This window comes from Streptopelia decaocto (genome assembly GCF_964273445.1).
Source record: "Streptopelia decaocto genome assembly, chromosome: 2".
In the NCBI taxonomy this organism is placed as follows: Eukaryota; Metazoa; Chordata; class Aves; order Columbiformes; family Columbidae; genus Streptopelia; species Streptopelia decaocto.
The window spans coordinates 104,713,635-104,734,109 of record NC_138655.1 but is presented as its reverse complement, the minus strand read 5'-3'; the positions used below and the strand labels follow the sequence as shown (position 1 = coordinate 104,734,109).

At 41.1% G+C, this 20,475-nt stretch overlaps 1 protein-coding gene across 1 annotated transcript in view; it reads left to right on the top strand.

Annotated features, from left to right (window-relative positions):
* The window catches only part of CNTNAP2 (contactin associated protein 2), a gene marked incomplete at its 5' end in the record, with an annotated part of 1,159,740 nt that overhangs the window by 774,085 nt on the left and 365,180 nt on the right, over positions 1 to 20,475 (top strand). Inside the window, one exon of the mRNA XM_082045698.1 lies at positions 4,900 to 5,019. Within this exon, the coding sequence (XP_081901824.1) occupies positions 4,900 to 5,019 (120 nt within the window). The remainder of the gene's footprint in view (positions 1 to 4,899; positions 5,020 to 20,475) is intronic.

Genomic DNA, 20,475 nt, shown 5'->3' with positions numbered 1-20,475 from the left:
AATGAACAAGGGCAGCCTTAACATTTGGAAATGTGGCAAGAGCTACTTTGGAAAACTTTTCAAGCTCATGATAATCAAGTTAATGGTTCTACTAATGAGTAAAGACAGAGTTTATTTAAACTTTCAGCCTTTTTTTTTGTAGGAAGGATAAATGCAGTAAGTATATAATTACAAACAGAAGAGTTGTCTAGCATGGAGTATGTTTGTGCATGCATATGAGGAGATGTGGAAGGATTTACATACCAGAAGGTTACTTGTTATATAAAAATTAAACACTGTTTTATATGGCCCTGTTTTACCTTAAATTGGATGTAACTAAATTACTGAGACTGTGCACTGTTACAGCATGGATTTGTAGCAATACTTCCATCTCATCGTATCTGAAAGGGCTACTTCACTTTTAAATGTGAGATGTAGGTTCAACTATAACTATATATAACTATATATACTATCTATCTATCTATCTATCTATCTATCTATCTATCTATCTATCTATACTATAACTATATATAACTATATATAACTATATTTTATTTTACTTTTCCTGTCCTCAGGCAATATAAAGATGAGTTCCATACTACTGATTTTTTTTTTAATCCAAACAAAATACTGACAGATATAACGTTTGGCTCTGACCTTTGCAGGAGTAGTCCTGCAGAATAACAAGAACAATGAAGTACTGTTGCATCATGTTTGCCTTTTATGGGGCTTTAAAAAAACTTTTTCATATACATGAAATAGTAGAGAAAAATAGCAGCTTCATGTGTTCTTACTGTCAGAATACAGATCTGGAATTCAGATGATTTTTTGTTCTCATATGTAATTTGCTTTAAGTCATGGTGAGATTTCTATTTCACTTAACCTGTTTAAAAAAAATTGTGACATACATAGAGTTTCTCCACTGTATAGCATTGGAATGAATAAGGGTGGGGATATTTTTTTTGTTATGGTGCTGCATAGAGAGAAGCTTCCACTGATGGAGCAGAAGCTTACGGGGTCTGTGTATTTATATATAAAAACATATTTGTTAACATTTTCAGTTTTGTAGTTATCTTCTGAATACATATTGTAATAAAGCAACAAATAAATCATTCATTTATTTTAAAATAAATTGCAGGTATGCCATTTCAGTGCACAACTATTCCTTGAGTAAGTTTGAGGGTTTTTCCCCCTTCCTTGTCTGTCTCTGCTTTCAGCCCTATTTAAGGCTCTGAAGAGTTGAAACCAGCTTGAGTGACATAAACCCAAGAACCTCACAGTCTGTTTAGCTTTCAGTATTTTTCTGGGAAGCTGGAGGTGTTGAAGAGGTGTAGCTGGACTTCATGGATCCGATACACTGCCTACTTTTGTCCTGTTTACTACCATTCAGTTCCATCAGTTCCTGTGAATCTTTACCTTTGCTATGCCCCTGCAAAGCTGAGGAGATTTATTCCTGTATTACCAACAGTTTAATGGAGTTTATCCCCTGCTATAGCCATATTCACTGACAGAATCAAAATGTATTGTAACACATTAATTGTGTCGCATAGTGCAGACTGTCATGCTGGGTCTTCTATTTATAATGAGATTTGTATTTATAAAAGGAGGCTATTTCTCAGCCCTAAAATGAAAGCTGCCTTTTTACATAGTGATGAAGAAACTGTAGTTAACCAACGTGCCACTGAAACTCTATGGGAACCTCATATAGGGTGACAGAGTTGCTAAATCCTTCTTCTCATTCAGCTCTTCTGCTTTCTAGAGATAACCCACACAGCTGGTACAGCTGCTGGCTAACTCTCTTGATCTTTGTGCAAGTCAGAAAATAAAACAGGAGTGAGGGAACATCTGCTTCTTTCAATCAGTAAGAGCCATTGAAATCTAAGCGAAGTTGACTCTTGGCTTTTGGTTTGCAGTCTGGAGCTGGAAAAGCTATTCTGTAAACTGGTTTCCCAAACCATTTGCTTTTACTCAAATATTTAAAATAGAGGATCCTAAAAGCTTGGAAATGAGTGTTGTCTTCCCTTGTCCATCAACCCTTTAAAGGTTGAGGTAAGCAGTTCTGGGAGTGGAAAAGAACCCATGAAGAAATCCAGCAATTAAAATCATGTCAAGGTCTATGTGGCTACAAAGTTTTTTGTTTGTTTTTGTTTCACTCTAAGCTGTTCTTCCTTAGTCTGCGTTTCTAATCAAGTTTTTTTTTAAGAAAAGAAACTTTTCCCTTCAGGTTGTGCTCAAGCCCACTGCTATGAATTTTAGTTTAGTTACTGATGAACTCCAAAATGTGTTCATATTGGTCTTTGTCAGCTGATTAAAATGACTGAATTATCTGCCCAGACTAAGAAGCTTGATTTTTCACACCAAAAGTTAAAATGATATTTTTTTCCACTTGCTTTTTCTTCATGCTAGAAAACAGCAAACCCCTTTCAAATTTTAGCATGAAATGGATTTGGTGGACTTGGTTTGATCTGTATTATTCAGGTGATTAAACTTTTAAAAGACTATAGCATCTTTTTGGTGCTCTTCTCTTCCTGTTTTTTATTCTTTCCATACATACTTTTTACTCCTCCCCTTTACAATTGCCTTCTCTGCCTGGTACTTGGTACTTTGCTCTGCTGTTAATGTTAGTGGCTACCCTTTGCCATCTAAGGTCAACAAAAGGTCTCCTTCTGTCATTAAGTATCTTCATACACCAAAACTTGTTTGCTTTTTCCTGTTGCATCTTAATTACTGGCTATTTTGTCAGTATGCCAGCTTCGCTTATCCGTTCATTTTGTTCCTATACTCCTGTTATGCGATTTGTATGTTACTGCTCCTGGCACTAGAACGTACCCTTTCATTTTTTATTTATTCTCATTTTTAAGGTTTTAATGCATTTACATATGGACAAAGGCTGCCAAAAACCTATCACACACTCATAGAAACACTTTTTGCAAATGGAATTTATTTAGAATGTCCCACTCTATTTTTTTTTTTTTAATTTTTATTTAATTTGAAGAACAATCTTCATGCTTGGTGTTCAACGTAATATTGAAGATTAACAAAAACAGCCTGTTCTGTGCTGTGATACTAACTAGTAACTAGGTACCACTTTGGATTTGTCTCATTCTGGAAGAACAGAAGGAAGGATGTTGCATCTGAACGTTTTAACTTTCTGTAAAAATATTCAGTAGTGATAAATAAATGATAAAACAGTGTAACTTGGTTTTGTCTTCCATATAACACTCTCTAATATTTTTTCTAAATTGTAGTAGTATCTCTGTGCCCTACCTAAAGATATGGATACTACAAAGACAAAAACTCCCTTGGTTTTCTGAAAGGGTTTAGAAAAGGAAAAAACCAAACCAAACCAAACAAAACCCACAAACAAACAAACAAAACCCCCATGAGCTTCCAGGAGATCATAAGCACTATTTGTCATCTTGTTGATCTGGAATACAGCTTGGAATGCATCTATTAAGATCTGCAACTTGGCATCACAACCATTATACATGAACGGAGGTGGTATTTTGTGATTACATTTAGGTAGTATGCAGAGAGTTAGAGAAATATGTCTGAAGAAAATTTGTTATTAATTCCTTATGAAATATGGATGAAGCGTCTGAAAACAGTCTTCTTGATCATGAAAGAATCTGTTGAGTTTAGTTTGGGGAGGAAGAAGAAATGGTTTGGAACCTTTCACAATTTAATTAAAGTGTCTACTTCTTGTGTAAGATTGTCTTTAGGCCTTGTAATGAACACATAAAACTGTTCAGGAAATTCTTTCTCTTGTAGCATTGACAAGGAGATCCTTTCTATAAATATTAATAACTAACAGTCTTTCACTTTGCATTCATTCTACATAAAAATTGGAGATTTTTTTTTTAGCTCTACTTTCCTTTCTGCATCTTAGATAATTTGTTAGAGGCCTTTAAATGTATGTGTGTGATCTGTCACTCACCATCAGAGGCAAGTGAAACAGCTCATCTTAATACACATTTGAAATAAAGCCAGTCTTAGCAAGGAGATCACTTGTAAGATTTGCCAACAAATTAGATGAATTTTTAGAGTGGATATGATGAAGTCTGGTTAAACAAACATTTCATTTCTTTTAGCAGCTGATTGATTCCAAACAAAAAAGCTGTACCATCTGGTCCTTGGAAAACAAAGAAGTATTACACATTGCTTTTTAAAGAAATTACATAGAAAAATATTTATATAATTTACTAATTATATGTATACACATACCAATTTCTATAAATTACCAGTGTTACTTTGGTATGCATAAAATGATTTAATTTATTAATGTGTAATACACATAACTTTGTAACAGTCATACATTCCAAAGAAAATATGGGAGTTACTAGAAAAGCTTCTATCTACAATGCTTATTATTACATCTGAGCTATTCGTCATAACACAATTTGACAGGAAGTTTTAGGACTCGAATTTGAAAGCAGTAACTTCAATGTTATTCTGAGTTGTAATAAAACTTAAAAAAAATCTCAAATTTACAGAAAGAAAACTCATAAGCTTTTTTGGTGTATCTCTTGAAAGAAAACTAAAGGTAAAGGTGGGCCAGATGAATAGAAGTATCTCCATTTATGATGTAAAACTTAAACCACTGAAGTATTTTTTGAAAAACAGCTTAATTATACTCTTGAAAATGTTTGATTGTTTCTCCCCACTGCCCCTGCCAAGCTCCTGGAATTCTTTTCCTATTCTGGATTCCTCTCACATGCAAAAAAATGAAATTGTATGTCTCAAGCTTTTAATCACTTCTGTATCATTTGGAAAGGTGCTTTGTTTTCCATGAATGTCAGTGACATTACTTTAAAGTCAAACATATAGTTCTTGATATATAAATAAAGTCAATTTATTGCCATTATGGACTTTTTGCTCCAGGATTTGAAGATCCTTATTCTGTGTTTTATTTCATTCCAGCTATTTATGAACTCTCTTGTGAAGCATACAAACACTTGGGCAAAACTTCAAATTACTACTGGATAGATCCAGATGGCAGTGGGGCACTGGGACCTTTGAAAGTTTACTGCAACATGACAGGTAATTGCATTGTATTCTTGAATTTATTTTTTTTTAATGTAGTCAGGTGAAAGAGTCTGTTCATAATTCATATTTCTTGGCAAAAGAAAACTAATTGCTAAGAGCTTCTCATGAGAGGAGTCATCATATCTGTAGTAACCATTCAGTATAGTCTGAGCAAGGCAGTAGGTAATACATTTCATAAGCTTTTTGAATCACAGCTATTAAGTAGCCTTAAAAAACCTTTTGTATCCTCAGTGGCACTTCATTTTTTAAACAAATGTAGATATATATGGCTATTTACCCAAATTATTGTAAATCAACGTATCTGTAGTTCAGCAAAGCCTGATGTTCATGGGGTACTGCAGAAGGCAGCTTTTTAGAAAGGCCAGGATTTTATTTCTGCCCAGGTTTTGCTGACTTTCACGCACTTAGAACCATAGGCGGGGAATAGAAATTATTTACATGAGAAACAAAACATTTGAGTTTTCTCGTTTGCCTCTTCTGTCTTTTAACTGGTGTTAGAAGGATGTATCTTGTTTAACTCATGAGACCATGTATATAACAACATTAACTTATTTTGGTTTTGTTGCCTTTATTTTTTAATTTCCCCTCTGCTTCTGACACTAGCTTTGCATGAGTGATTTCCCATCTGGGCATTCTCACAGAAGATATCAAGTCTTAGTCATCTGGATTGGCACACTGAGGCAGAAAAATATAATAATGAAAAAGGAAAAAGGGGCAGTTCTCTGTGCCAGGAGTTTATTATTTGATCAGTTAATCCATGACAATTGTCTCAGCACCTTTTCTTGATATGAAATACGGGGTAGCTCATACAACAGACATGTCCCTGACTTTCCCCCAATGTCTGCATAGTATGTTTGAATTTCAGTCTGTGTGCAGTGGAAGTCTGGCATATGTCTGAGTCCTCAGACTTCAGCATCGGCAACACGAATGTGAAGGCACTATTGCAGAGTGAAATAGTATAAAAACTCTGCCTCTTTAGAGATCACAGTCACTCAAGCTCACGTAGCTCTTCCTGGAGGCAGAAGCTTGTACATGTCTGGATCTATGGGGGTGCATTTTGGCCTATTTGGATGGGAGAGACTGGGTGAGCGGGGTGGGCAGAGAGGGGAAGCTAACTTGAAGGGAGATGCATGACACATGCAGCAGACTACAGATCAAGTGTTTGTAGGTAGACAGCCTGTTGAAGAACAGGAGAATAGCATTGTTTCACATTGCCGTTAATGTCTGCATTTGAATAATAAATCCATATCTAAGAAGGAGCCTCATCTAAGCTCTAGGAGTGCCATCAGTTCTTCTTGGACTGCAGAAACAGGCCAGCCAGTCTGTTCTGAGACACGGGTGTAAAGGCAATCTTTCAGATAAGTGGATCCTGACCCATTTAGGGCTTTTAAAATCATAACTAGCACTTTGAACTGCATCAGTAACTAATCAGGCAGGCACTGCAGGGGACAATGCCAAGAACTGCTGATACTTGATAGTGATTTTTGCTATTCAGAAGAAGTACTGCTGTGTTCAGCACTAGCTATAGCTTTTGGGTACTCTTCAAGGGTAACTGTGTAAGGTAAAAATACACTACTATAGTGGTGTGGGGCACATGAAAGTACACCTATCCTGTGCTACAGTGTTGCTCATCCATGTTTAACATAAATATACAGCAGAAGGTCCTGCTAGCTTGTCCAACATTGGGGAAAAAATAGATAAGAAAATTAAAGTAACCATTTTCCTAAAGCTTCTTGTCTACAAAACAGTTTCCAGAGTACTTAAATATGACCCTTTCCTAACCAGTGGAAGAAGATCATGAACAGTGGGATAGATGATTTAGAGCTCATTCCCTTCAGCTGGATATGACTCATGCTGTGCAAAAATGGCGGTTTTCTGTTTTAACTGAATTGCTCTCATCAGCAACTACAAGAAGGAGGCATTTTGCACTAGTATCCATGTAACTATTTAAATTTTTAAAAATAAGGACCTAACAGCACTACTTCTTCATTAAAATGCAAATGACTGCAAGAAATACAGGAAAAGTGATGAGAAGTAATTTTAATCTCTGATTCTAAAACCGGAAGGCCCCCTCTGGCAGTCGTTCTCAGCTTAGCAGAGCACATCACCTATGTACATACTCTGTAGTACCTATACATTGCACCTGTTACAGCTTTCATGTTCTTTTAATTAGTGGTCATCTTAAGCACTGAAAGATGTGGAGGGTAAAGAACTGCATTTGTAGGAGAAAACTCACAACACTCCTAATCTTTTTCTGAATTGATATGGATTATTATCAGTGATACACATACCAGAGAAAGGACAGAATGAGGTTACCTGGGGGCTTTACTTTGCTTCACCAATAATGTTTCTGTAGAAGTCTGTAGCAGTGATGCATATATTGTCAGATAATGAAATTCACTACAGCATATTAAAAAAAGAGAAGAATTCTCAAATAATTTTAGTATCAAGATTGTGCAGATTCATGGTATTACTAGCACTATATTTGAAAAAAAATTAAAATAGCTGAAGTATGATTAACTTTTTTTTTGTGAACATGAAACTAAGTAAAATACAGATCTCGCAATACTGAGTAGTATGTGGAGTATACTAAATGAAAAAACACTTCTTCGTATGGCAGATAGTGATATTTTATTTTAATAGAGACATCCTTAACTGTATTTCCGTCTAGCCTGAGATTCAAATCTAAATGTTCTCATTAACCCACAATGTAAAAGAAAATCACTATATTAAATGAATACTTAACATACTAATAGACATTTAAAATATCCCTTGTTTCATTCAAGTGGAACTAGCAAGTAAGAACATCTTAGTAACTAAAAAGGTAATGTAAAATGTAACTTGCTTGTTTGGTTCCTAGGGGAAAGAAGTTCACAAGTTGGGGTTATTAGTAAAGCTAGTATGCATCTTCCTAAAAGAAGGTGGTTTAATGGTTATGTGCTGCTTTCACCCTTACTGTGGTAGAGTTTTACTGGTGCAAAATGTTTGTCATAGTTAACCCCAGCTCGCAACTAAGCACCATGCAACCACTTGGTCATTGCTCTTCCAGCAGGATGGCAGGAAGAGAACTGGAAGGGTAAAAGTGAGAAAGCGTGTGGGTTGAGATAAGAACAGTTTAATAATTGAAATTAAGTATAACAGTGATAATAATAAATTGTAATGAAAACGAAAATAACAATGGGAGAGAAGTGAAAGACAAGTGATGCAAATTAAAGCAATTGCTTACCATCAACCAACCAATGCCCAGTCAGTTCTTGAGCAGTTCCCTGGCAAACCTTCCCCTAATTTTATTGCTGAGTATGATGCTGGTGTGGTATATCCCTTTGGTCAGTTGGGGTCAGCTGTCCTGTCTGTGTCCCCTCCCAGCTTCTTGTGCACCCCCAGCCTAGTCACTGGTGGTGTGATGTGAGAAGCAGAAAAGGCCTTGACTCAGGGTAAGCACTGCTCAGCAATAACAAAAACATCCTTGTGTTATCAACACTTTCCAGATGATCTTTCGAGGTCCCTTCCAATCCCTAACATTCCGTGATTCTGTGAAATCCAAAACATAGCCTCGTAACAGCTACTATGAAGGAAATTAACTTTATCACAGCCAAAATCAGTATAGTGTTGGAGAGTAAACTGCACTCTCACGTGACTAGAAACATTCAGCCGCAGGGGCAATATCCTGAAAAGCCACTGGAATTGTTTGTTTAGAAATTGTGTCTTTAGCCCTTGAAGGTACTGGTGCTGTATCACAAATTTCATTATTTCATCATTATTTCAGCATTTCACCTACAGATTCCATAGTCAGAAAGTGTTAGGGTTGCCAAGCGTGTCAAAAATGTATTAAAAAACAACCTGAAGAGAAAATTATGCTGCAGTAGACAGCTGTCTGGGCATATTTCTGGGCATAATCCATATCCATCTTTAATGTGTCTTAAGTCATGATGAGTCCTGTCCTTCACAGACGTTGCTCTGGTAACTAAAAATTGTTCTGGTTTCTAAGATGTGCTGGCAATTCAATAGTGCAGTCAAAGTGATCAAAATATGTGTATGCATGTGCTCCTCACAGCAATTCATGGTTTCTACAAACTACTCTGTATTATCGAAGAAATCCCAGAGCCCCTCCATTCTCTTGTCCTTGTCTTCTTCCAATAACCTTGTACTCACAGTGCTGTATTTTGATAGTGAACCAAGCACTTAAAATTTATGTCCTCCTAGTGGAATTAAAATATTAAACATATCGCATTTAAGTATCTATTCTTGCTCCAGTAATATGGGTCATCAAAATCTAAGGCATTGCCATAGATGTTCAGCAGTTTTCCAAATACTTAACCATAGGAACTATGTAAATTTTAGGAAGCTTGGTTTTTTTGTTATTTTTGTGGTGGTGTGGGTTTTTTTGATGTTTGTTTGTGGAGTGGTTTATATTTTTGTTTGTTTTTCTTCTATGAAAAACAGTACTGAAAATGTTTTAAGTTGTAAAGTTAGAACTTGTCAAATTAATACACTTATGGGAAAATATTCCTTGAAGCTGTAATGTGGCATAATGTTTGACCATTAGACTGCTTTTCAGTTTAGCCCAACTTGTGATCTTAGGCCAACAGGGAGCTCTTCCAAATCTTAAGGCTGAGACCTTGCTGTCTTTCAGAGGCAAGTCCACATTGCAAAGATGCAAAGTTAGACTCTGCATTCAAGCAGGTTTTTCCAAAGACAGAGGGTTCCTATCTTGCTATCAAGTTTAAGGCCTTTTCCGTTGTCTCTTTAGTTGTTGTTAGAAGCGTAGATGTAGTGGGAAGAACTACCCTTATAAGATAATTTTTTGGAAGATGTGAATTTTCAGTATATTATACCTTCACCCCATGCACTGTGTGATATTTTGTATTTCCTCGTCTCTAGGCTTGATTCCTCTGGCAGTTTTTGTTTTGGTCCCATTGAGAACGTCACAAGAAATAAGATCATATTACTCCCTATTTTTTCTGTTTCTTTCTTTTTCCCCCCTTGGCCCAAGGAGGATGGGGTAAAGGTGTCAGATCAGTATGTTTACCCTGATCTTATCTTGTGCATTTGTCCTGCAACAATTTTCAGAGTGAAGGGTGAGGAATAAGCAGAGGAACAATGCACAGGGACCGTAAGTGCTCACTTATCCTAATGGTTGTATGGGACATGAGTGGAAGAGGCGGCCCAGCACTTCTGTAGTACCTTGAGGCTTTATACTGAGGATAGGAAAATCACAGTCTTTCTGCTATTTCTTCTTCATCATCATTTAGACCACTGATGCAAAGCAGAACTCAAAGGTTTCATAATCTATTTTACCAGAAGATATGTCAGTTAATGCTTTCTAGGGGCCCTGCAGTCATTATGCATGTGTGATGTGACTTCTGTCTCATTTCAGGATCCAAATAGCTGCAAGCATAATGACTTCATTTGAGTGGTACTTACCCTGTCCCCTTTCTAGTACAGTTCTTTTGCCTAGAGATGCACATCATCAAACACTTTGAGAAATCATTATGCATGTTCATAGCCTGCCTCATAAAGGTCAAATGTACGAGGTGGCTTCCCTACCCGCTCTCCCCCATCCTCTCTTGTCTCTCTGTTCACTTTTCCACCACAAGTGGCATATGTAATAATTACTGCAGTGACTTTGTGAGTAGACATTAAACAACTATAACTGTCATATCCAGTGATTTTTCTGTCTTTTTTGTAAATAGTAGGTCACTGGAGTGCTTTTTACTATGACATATGTAGAAACATATGGCATGAATATAAACGTGCCATTCATCTCTACATACTGATGAAAAGTGCCCCAGTAGCAGTGAATGTTTAATTCTGTTGCACATATCTGTGTAATTAGTTTTTCAGATGATTCATTTTGCCTGGGAACTGATGTGCTGAACTTCCAAGGTAGTGAAACATATACACATAGATATAAATCGATGCAAGCCTGTATTTCAAGATGTGTGTCTTGAACTAGGGGAAAAGAAAACAGAGCAGTTGGAAATAGGATGATGTTACTGTGAATGTCAGAAGCACACACTTAGCTCTGGATTCACTCCCCCATATTTTTGCCCTACTGGAGATGTGAGTAACTCAGCACAAGCTGCTTCATGCCAGTGATATGCTTCAGTTATCCCCATAAAATTGTTCCTGTAAAGAACATTCTTGAAAACGCAAACAAAACTTGTGTTTTCTGTAAAATTTTGTTTCTGCTTTTGGTCACTCAATCAAGTTAAGGCTAGACAGTAAATTTACCCCTGAAATGTTGAGAAAAGTTGTTGGAGTTTTAAAATTTTATTTTAATGGTAGTATTTTCATCAGGGTTCTTCTGTTGTTTGAGCAGGTACGGATGTTGGGGGTGCGTATGTTTCTGCCTATGCCCTACATCACTGGGAAAGCTTCTCTATGCTTCTTTGGTCTTTGAGGAACAAGCCCAGTGATCCAGCTGTACTGCTTCACAGCCTGGAAGGTATGAGTCACTAGGTTCAGGTGGGGGTTTGTACTATACCAAAATACTTTCTTGTTTGTGCTTCCCCCTTAAGGCTTCCTTGTCCTTAAACAACATTTCAAAGACTGGCTTCTCAGCAAATCACATTCAGAGTTCTTTGTTTCTAACTGTTAGTACTGTCTTGTCTTGTTGACAGACAGTGGGACTAGGAAGAAATCCACTTACCTGTTCTAAGTATTTTTTTTTGTCATTTCCTTTGAAACTGAAATCAATGTAACAAAAAGATCACAGAGCAGATGAGTTTAAAGGAAACATTTAAAATTCTGTTCAGATGGCAAATGATGTATTAAATTCACTTCTTACTGAGACAGATAATCAAGTGATGTAAAGATTGCAGACAATTTTAAATAAAGAGAAGAGAGATTCATTCCACTCTAGAATACTCTGCTAGTATTCAGGGTGCAGTGCTCCACACTGATGTGTAATTCTCTAAATTAATTTACCTAGAAGGGCAAGTAAGCTGTGTTGTCACTATTGCTCTTAAAAATTTGGGACTTCTTGCTTCCTCTTGTATGCTTTCACAGATATTTTTAAAAAAGAGATTTATTTGGGTAATGAATAAGCTGCAGCAGGCATGCATTTTTTTCTGTATGCACGCATACACAGAGGGGGGAAAGTACTGCTGATGCAGGTTCCCTGCACAGGCAGGAGGAGTACAGAATGACTCTCATGTGACTCCCTTCCAGGCAAGTGAAGTTAGTGCAGATTATGCAGGAGTGTAAATTACAGTGTTATGGAGAGTTTGTGTGAAGGCTGTCTTTGAACCAAGGGCAAGTCCTGCCTGACCAACCTAGTGGCCTTCTGTGGTGGAGTAACTACATCAGGGGGCAAAGGAAGGGCTATGGATATCGTCCATCTGGACTTGTGTAAAACTTTTGACACAGTCTGCCACCACAGCCTTCTCTTTAAATTGGAGAGGTATGGATTTGATAGCTAGTCTGTTTGGTGGACAAAGAATTGGCTGGATTGTTGCATCCAGAGGGTCGTGGTCAATGGCTCAGTGTCCAGACAGAGATTGGTGACATGTGGTGTCCCTCAGGGGTCCATATTTGGACAAGTGCTGTTTATTATACTCACAATGGCATAGACAGTGGGATTGAGTGCACCTTCAGCAAATTTGCAGATGACACCAAGTTGAGCGATGCAGTTGAAACAGCTGAGGGACGGGATGCCAACCAGAGGGACCTGGACAGGCTCAAGAAGTGAGCCCATGTGAACCATATGAGGTTATACAAGGCCAAGTGCAAGATCCTGAACGTGGGTCAGGGCAACCCCTGTTATCAATTCAGGCTGAGGGATGAAGGGATTGAGAGCAGCCCTGAGGAGAAGGACTTGGTGGTGCTGGTGGTCAAAAGACTGGACCTGAGCCGGCAATGTGTGCTTGCAGCCCACAAGTCAAATTGTACCTTGCCTGCATCAGAATAATTGTGACCAACAGGTCAAGGGAGGTGAGTCTGCCTCCCTGCTGCACTCTGGTGAGGCTCCACCTGCAGTACTGCATCCAGCTCTGGAGCCCTCATTACAGAAATCACAGAATCATAGAATCATTTCAGTTGGAAGAGACCCTCACGATCATCTAGTCCAACCATAACCTAACCTAACTCTAGCACTAAACCGTGTCCCTAAGAACCTTGTCTAAATGCCTTTTAAAAACCTCCAGGGATGGTGACTCCACCACTTCCCTGCACAGCCTGTTCCAATACCCGACAACCCTTTCTGTGAACAAACATTTCCTAATATCCAATCTAAACCTCCCCTGGTGCAACTTGAGGCCATTTTTGCTTGTCCTGTCACTTGCTACTTGGGAAAATAGACCAACACCCTCCATGCAAACAACCTCTTTTCAGGTAGTTGTAAACAGCAATAGGGTCTCCTCTCAACCTCCATTTATCAAGGCTAAAAAACCCCAGTTCCCTCAGCCACTCCTCATAAGACTTGTCCTCCAGGCCCCTCACCAGCTTCGTCACCCTCCTCTGCACTCTCTCTAGTACCTCAGTGTCTTTGTTATGATGAGAGGCCCAAAACTGAACACAGTATTCAAGGTGTGGCCTCATCAGTGCTGAGTACAGTGGCACAATCACTTCTCTAGTTCCACTGGCCACACTATTCTGGCTACAAGCCAGGATGCTGTTGGCCTTTTTGGCCACTGGGGCACACTGCTAGCTCATGTTCAGCTGGCTGTCAATAAACACCCCAGATCCCTTTCTGCCCGGCACTCTTCCTCGAGCGTGTAGTGTTGCCTGGGGTTGTTGTGACCCAAGTGCAGGACTCAGCACTTGGCCTTGTTAAACGTCATATAATTGGCCTCAGGCCCATGATCCAGCCTGTCCAGATCCCTCTGTATGGCCTTCCTACCCTCCAGCAGATCAACACTCCCACCCAACTTGATATCGTCTGCAAACTTATGGAGGGTGAACTCAGTCCCATCATCCAGATCATTGACAGAGATTAAAAAGAATTGGCCCAAATACTGAGCCCTGGGGAACACCACTCGTGACTGGCCATGAGCAGGATTTGGCTTCGTTCACCACAACTCTTTGGGCCTGGTCATCCAGCCAGTTCTTTATCCATTGAGGAGTACACCCATCCAACCCATGAGCTGCCAGCTTCTCCAGGAGAATGCTGTGGGATACAGGTTCAAAGGCTTTACTGAAGTCTAAGTACACAACATCCACCGCCTTTTCCTCATCTACTACATGGATGACCTTGTAGAAGGAGATCAGGTTGGTCAAACAGGACCCGCCTTTCATAAATCCATGTTGACTGGGCCTGATCACATGGTTTTCTTGTATATGCCGTGTGATGTCACATAGTACGATCTGCTGCATGACCTTCCCCGGCACCAAGGTTAGACTGACAGGTCTGTAGTTCCTCGGATCCTCCTTCTGGCCCTTCTTGTAGATGAGTGTCACATTAGCCAAATTTCAGTCAACTGAGACCTCCCCACTTAACCAAGATTGCTGACAGATAATGGATGGTGGCTTAGTGATCACTTCTGCTCCCTCAGCACCTTTGGATGGATTCCATCTGGCTCTATAGACTTGTGGGTGTTCAAGTGGTGGAACAGGTTGATAACCATTTTCCCTTGGATTATTGGGGCTTCATTCTGCTCCTCATCCCTGTCTTCTGGCTGAGGGAGCTGGGTATCTGGAGCACAGCTGTTCTGACTGTTGAAGACTGAGGCAAAGGAGACATTTAGTAGCTCAGCCTTTCCCTCATCCTCTGTCACTGTGTTTCCCTCTGCATTCATCAGGGCTTGGAGATCCTCCGTAGCTCTTCTCTTGTTGCTGATATATTTATAGAAACATTTCTTGTTGCCTTTTACAGCAGTAGCCAGACCTAGATCTAGTTGGGCTTTGGTCTTTCTAATTTGCTCCCTGCATAACCTCACAGAATTCTTGTATTCCTCCTGAATGGCCTGCCACTCCTTCCAAAGGTTATAAATTGTCGTTTTATTCCTGAGGTCTAGCCGCAGCTCTCTACAGCCAGGCCAGCCTTCTTTCCCACCAGCTTGCCTTCCAGCATATGGGGACAACCTGCTCCTGTGCCTCGAAGATTGCCTTCTTGAAAAGCCACCAGCCTTCCTGGACTCCTTTGCCCTTCAGGACTACCTCCCAAGGGACTCTGCCAACCAGCTTCCTAAAGAGGCCAAAGTCTGTCCTTGGGAAGCGCAAAGTAGCAGTTCTGCTGACCACACTTCTAACTTCTCCAAGAACAGAAAACTCACATCACAATCACCATTATCACCTCCAACCAACACGTTGCCCACAAGTCCTTCTCTGTTTACAAACAACAGATCCAGTGGGGCTCCTTCCCTAGTTGGCTTTCTGACCAGCTGTGCCAGGAAGTTGTCTTCCATGCACTTCAGGAGCCTCCTAGACTGTTTCTTCTCTGATGTGTTGTGTTTCCAGCAGACATCTGGTAGGTTGAAGTCCCCCATAAGAACAAGGGTTAGCGATCAGGAGACTTCCTCCAGCTGCCTGCAAAATATTTCATCTGCCTCTTCATCCTGGTTGTGTGGTCTGTAACAGACCCCCACCAGGATATCTGCCTTGTCAGTTCTCACCCATAGACACTCAACCCTATCATCACCCTCATCAAGTTCCAGACAATCAAAAGCCTCCCTAACATACATGGCCATCCCACCTTCTCTCCTTCCTCGCCTGTCCCTTCTGAAGAGTTTATAGCCATCTAATGCAGCATTCCAGTTATTAGAGTCACCCCATCATGTTTCTGTGATGGCAATTATATCATAGATTTTCTGCCTCACACTGGCTTTCAGCTCCTCCTGTTTGTTGCCCATGCTGTGTGCATCTGTATAGATGCACTTCAGCTGGGCCATCAATTCCACCACCTTTTTCTGGTGAGAAGCCCTAATTCCTTTGTGGCCGTTATCAAGTGCTTCAGTGATTTCTAATATATCAATAACCCTTTTGTTTCTCTTACTGCATGGCTCTCCATCTGCTTCCTCCACTGGGACGGCAGGGAAGACATAGACAGAGAGAGCGTCCAGAGGAGGGCCACAAAAATGATCAGAGTGCTGGAACACCTCTCCTATGCGGAAAGGCTGAGTTGGGGTTCTTCAGCCTGGAGAAGAGAAGGCTCAAGGGAGACCTTATTGTGGCCTTTCAGTACTTGAAGGGGCCAATAAGAAAGATGATGACAGACTTTTTTTGCAGGGTATGATGCAATAGGACAAGGGGTAATGGTTTTAAACTAAAAGAGATTTAGATTTAAAAGATTTAGATCAGACAAGAAATTTTTTACAATGGAGGTGGTGAAACCCTGGCACAGGTTGCCCAGAGAGGTGGTGGATGCCCCATTCCTGGAAACATTCCAGGCCAGGCTGGACAGGGTTCTGAGCAACCTGATCTAGTTGAAGATGTTCCCTGCTATTCCCAAACTATTCTATGAATACTCCTAGTAAGTCCCAAGGTCACACATGTTTGGATTTTATCACTTAGAATTAGTTTTAGTGCTTTTCTGCAGAAGAAAACAAAAGCGCAATAACTATGATGTGAATTTACGGACAATATTTTTACTAATTTCCAGAATGAGTGCTTACTACAGGTTTTAGGGCATCATCAGAAGTATGCTGTAAGCTTACCTCTATCTCTGTTCCACATGGTGGGAGACAGCTAAAACTGGGTAAAATGCTGCAGAGTGATGACAATAAAGGCAAAAAGGACTTAAATCTGGGATCATCTGGTAATTGGCCATTTTTTATCTCCAAGGCCACAGAAAGCCGCACTTCCTCTGGAAATATTGCAGTCAGTCAGAAGGTGCTATTAACAGACCACTTAAAATCCATGACAGGAATTTTCCTGGGAGAGACAGAGTTAGTTTCAACCTACTATGATTTGCTCCATAGCATCAGAATGTGAAGAGTGGTTGAAATAAATTTGCTACAACTTAAAAGCAAACCACTGATACCATTACATATGGTTTAGTGAGCAGAATCCAGCCAATATGGGCAAAATATAAGGAGTCAGTAAGACTATGTGCAGTGTGTAGTGAACAACTACAGCTGGAGAACTTCCCCAGAGCAAACTTTCAGATTTGGAATGGAAACCTGCAGATTACACAAACCAGGTCTCTTGTTTAGAGAGTCTCAACTACTCAGTGTAAGGATCTCCCTCCACTCATGCGGTGGGAACTAAGTCTGTCTGATTTCAAACAGATGATATATGGAAGACAGGATGGAGCTTGGGGTTCCAATGTCATGTTAGGTGTCTGTGTCCGCTTTTACTGTGTTAAAAGTTCATATTTATGATCCAGAATTAACATGCTTTTAATGCTTCCTACTTGAGAGGGTTTTTTTCCATTTGCTGAGCCCAAGTTTTCTATTTTTTCAGAGAGCCTGAAAATATTGGCTTTATCTATTATGTGTCTGTGTTATTGTGTCAGGACATGCTTCCCTGAGTGGGTACTATTGAGGTAATGATCTTCCATTATCCTAGAGGAAATTTATGAGACTAATTGCACACACTGAAGCATTGAATAGTAAGCAATTTAAGAAAGTGAGAATAAATGATTCCTTTCCCTTCCAAAAACTATTACTGTGTTTTCTGCCAAAGCAGTACCCTAAACCTCAAGGTATTTCCCCGAAGAGATTAGCTTTTTCACTCTGGTTTGGGATACACTGTGCATCACAAGTAGAAATCACTGTAGATTTTCTTTCAGACCAGCATTGTCTGACTGCAGTAGAATAAATATGTTTGTCAGTAGTAATAGGACCAAATACTGTCACAAAATAATTTGAAATAGCAGGGTTGTAAATTACTATATTGGAAAGCTATGACCATCACTCCTCAATTGGATTCCTTTTTTCATAGCAGTAGTCTGTGAAGAGGAATTAGTGCTCTCACAGAGGCATGAATGTTCCACAGAAACTGATTGGCAGGCAAGGTGGGGGAGCTGGAAGGCAAAGTGGACTTAGCTCTCCAAAGCCTGAGCATGCAGAGTTCTCTCACCTGAACTCATATAAATATGTTTCTGTCAGAAGCACTGGCTTCTACTTGAAGATGTTTCATTGCTAATATTGATCTGGTGATTAAGAGAACTGCAGGTAACACAATGTCAGCATGAGCGCCATGCGTTTTTTCTCCAGTTTGGAAACATCGGAGTAAAAAAACATTCCTGGAGGCATGAGCAGATTCCAGGCTGACTGTGAGCCACGAATGGGATACAGGCAAAGGCATTCTTGTGTGTCAGGCAAGATATCTCCATAAGAAAGCCAACCATTGTGTAAAGCCCTGGTGAGAACTCAGCTGGAGAACTTTTCTGATTCCTCAGGTTCAAGTAAGATCACTTCCATCTGGGTTGAAGGCAAACAAAGCCTAAGCAGTTGATCAGGAGCATGGAGGGCTTACAGAAAGAGACAACTAGACTGAGAGGACTATCATCACTTTCAAGAAAGATATCAAGGGTGAAGGCCAAAGGAGGAAAATAGCTACTGAAGTGCAAGCAAAAAGATGGTCAAGAACACAAGACAACTCAGGACTTCTTTCCATGAGGATTACCTCAACAAAATGGTCTAGTAGTAAATGCCTCTTGGGGATTTGGTAAGGAATGGGGAGGAAATCCTGCATGCTGTCTACATCTCTGCAAAGTTCGTGCAGAGGGAGTCAAAAGCCTTTTTTTCCCACCTCTGGCATGCCCACAGCCAAAGGAATGTCTAAGGTATAAATGCCCTTCTTTGCGTAGTCTGGATGTAAAGATAAATGTACAGGGCTGCCCAGCAGCTGTGCCTGGTGCCTGGTCACCAAGGGCAGGGACAGTCCCCGGGGCCTCCTGTGCACACGAGCTGCCTGGGGCCAGCACCCCGAAGGCCTGACTCTGAAGCATGCTGGGGTGAGGGGTGGCAGGCAGGGCTGCACGGGGCGCCCTGTCACCCCCATGTCACAGTGCAACCACCTGGCAAAGCAGCAGTCACAATGCCCCGGCACAGGATAAAAGGGACCATCCTTCTGTGTCAGCTGCCAGAGCTGGCCTGGGGGCAGCCTGAAGACATCTGAGAAGAAGTCCTTGAGGAGCCGGTGGAATCACTTGGTGGGGGCTGAGGAAGGATGATCGGAGGAAGCTGGATGAGGCTGCTGGAGGTTCTCTGCTGCAAGGCCAGCTTCCAGTGGGGCCACCTTCAAAGCTCATCTGATGGATGGAAATCCTTTTCAGCTGGAGAGCAGTGGCAAGACTAAGGGAATGTGTTCTTGAGGAGCAGTGCACAGCCTCATCCTCTGCACAGCCAGGGGCAGCAGCCATATGAAATGGGATGCAGAGAGGTTGCCAGGGGTCCCAGTGCTTTGGAGAACCTCCTGCTGTCCTGCAAGGCTTGAGAAACATTGCTGCCCCTGAGGCTAATCCAGCTGGAGGCACTTCAGCACTCCCAGAAGATGGCTTCAGGTTGAGGGAGAAGAGGGCTCAGGCATCTCCAGGGAGTTGTGACCAGCCTGTGAAATGAGGAGTCAGGTCTCACATGCTCATGGAACAGCCAATCACCAGCATTGGAGTCAGGAAGGAATTTCCCCCTGGGGCAGATTGGTACTTGTCCCTAGGGGTTTTTGCCTTCTTATGTAGCATTGAACACAACCCCTTGTCAGGGCTCCTCTGGGCCCTTTTGGCTCTGTTCCTGCCCACTGCTCTTGCACCTCCAAGGCACCACTCATACCCTGGTGCTCTCTGGCTCACTTGCCCAGTGCAAGTTTGTAGCAGGAGTGAGCTCTGCTCTTTCCCAGGCTCCATTTCCCCAGAGGCTCTTGCTGGTACAAGACAACCTGTGCTTGGAAGGGCTCCAGGCTTGCTGCTGCATCTGGAGCTGCCACTTTTCATCTCTCCCTGCGTGCAACACAAGCACAGGGCAGGCGCAAGAACGCTTGTCATGCATCACTGGGCAAGAAGCACAGCTGAGTAAATTTGGAACACAAAAAGTGTGCCTTCAAGATGTGTCCTACTTTGAAAAATAACCCATGGTACAGCGCACCTCTTCTTCTCTGTGTGTGTGGTTGGTACCAATCCTCATTTCTCAAGGTCTCCCACTTCAGGAAACAGGGACTGCTTTGAGATTTGTGTCCTTGGAAGTGCTTTTGCAGCTGAAAATCTTCTGGCATTTCAGCCGAATAGCAGTCATTTTACTACTCAAAGTAAGCACATGGAATAGAATAGTTATGTTATATTGTGTTACACTATGCTATCTAGGCCTGAGGGTTCCATCCAGGAGAGCATCTCTCTGCCAGGCAGGGCCAAGGCCCATCCAGGAGTCAGGGGCAGAGATGGACACACACACCTACAACATGTCTCAGGCAGGGTCTTGAGGGCCCCAGACTGAGCTGAGATGTCCACTGGGTCCTCAGCAGGAGATGGCGGGGAGGGGGGGTCCCAGGGGAGGCCTGTCTCAGCCACTTCCCGGACAAATCTCTTTTGCAGAAGTAGAATGAAACTGCTGGCCCATTGAATTAATTGGGGAA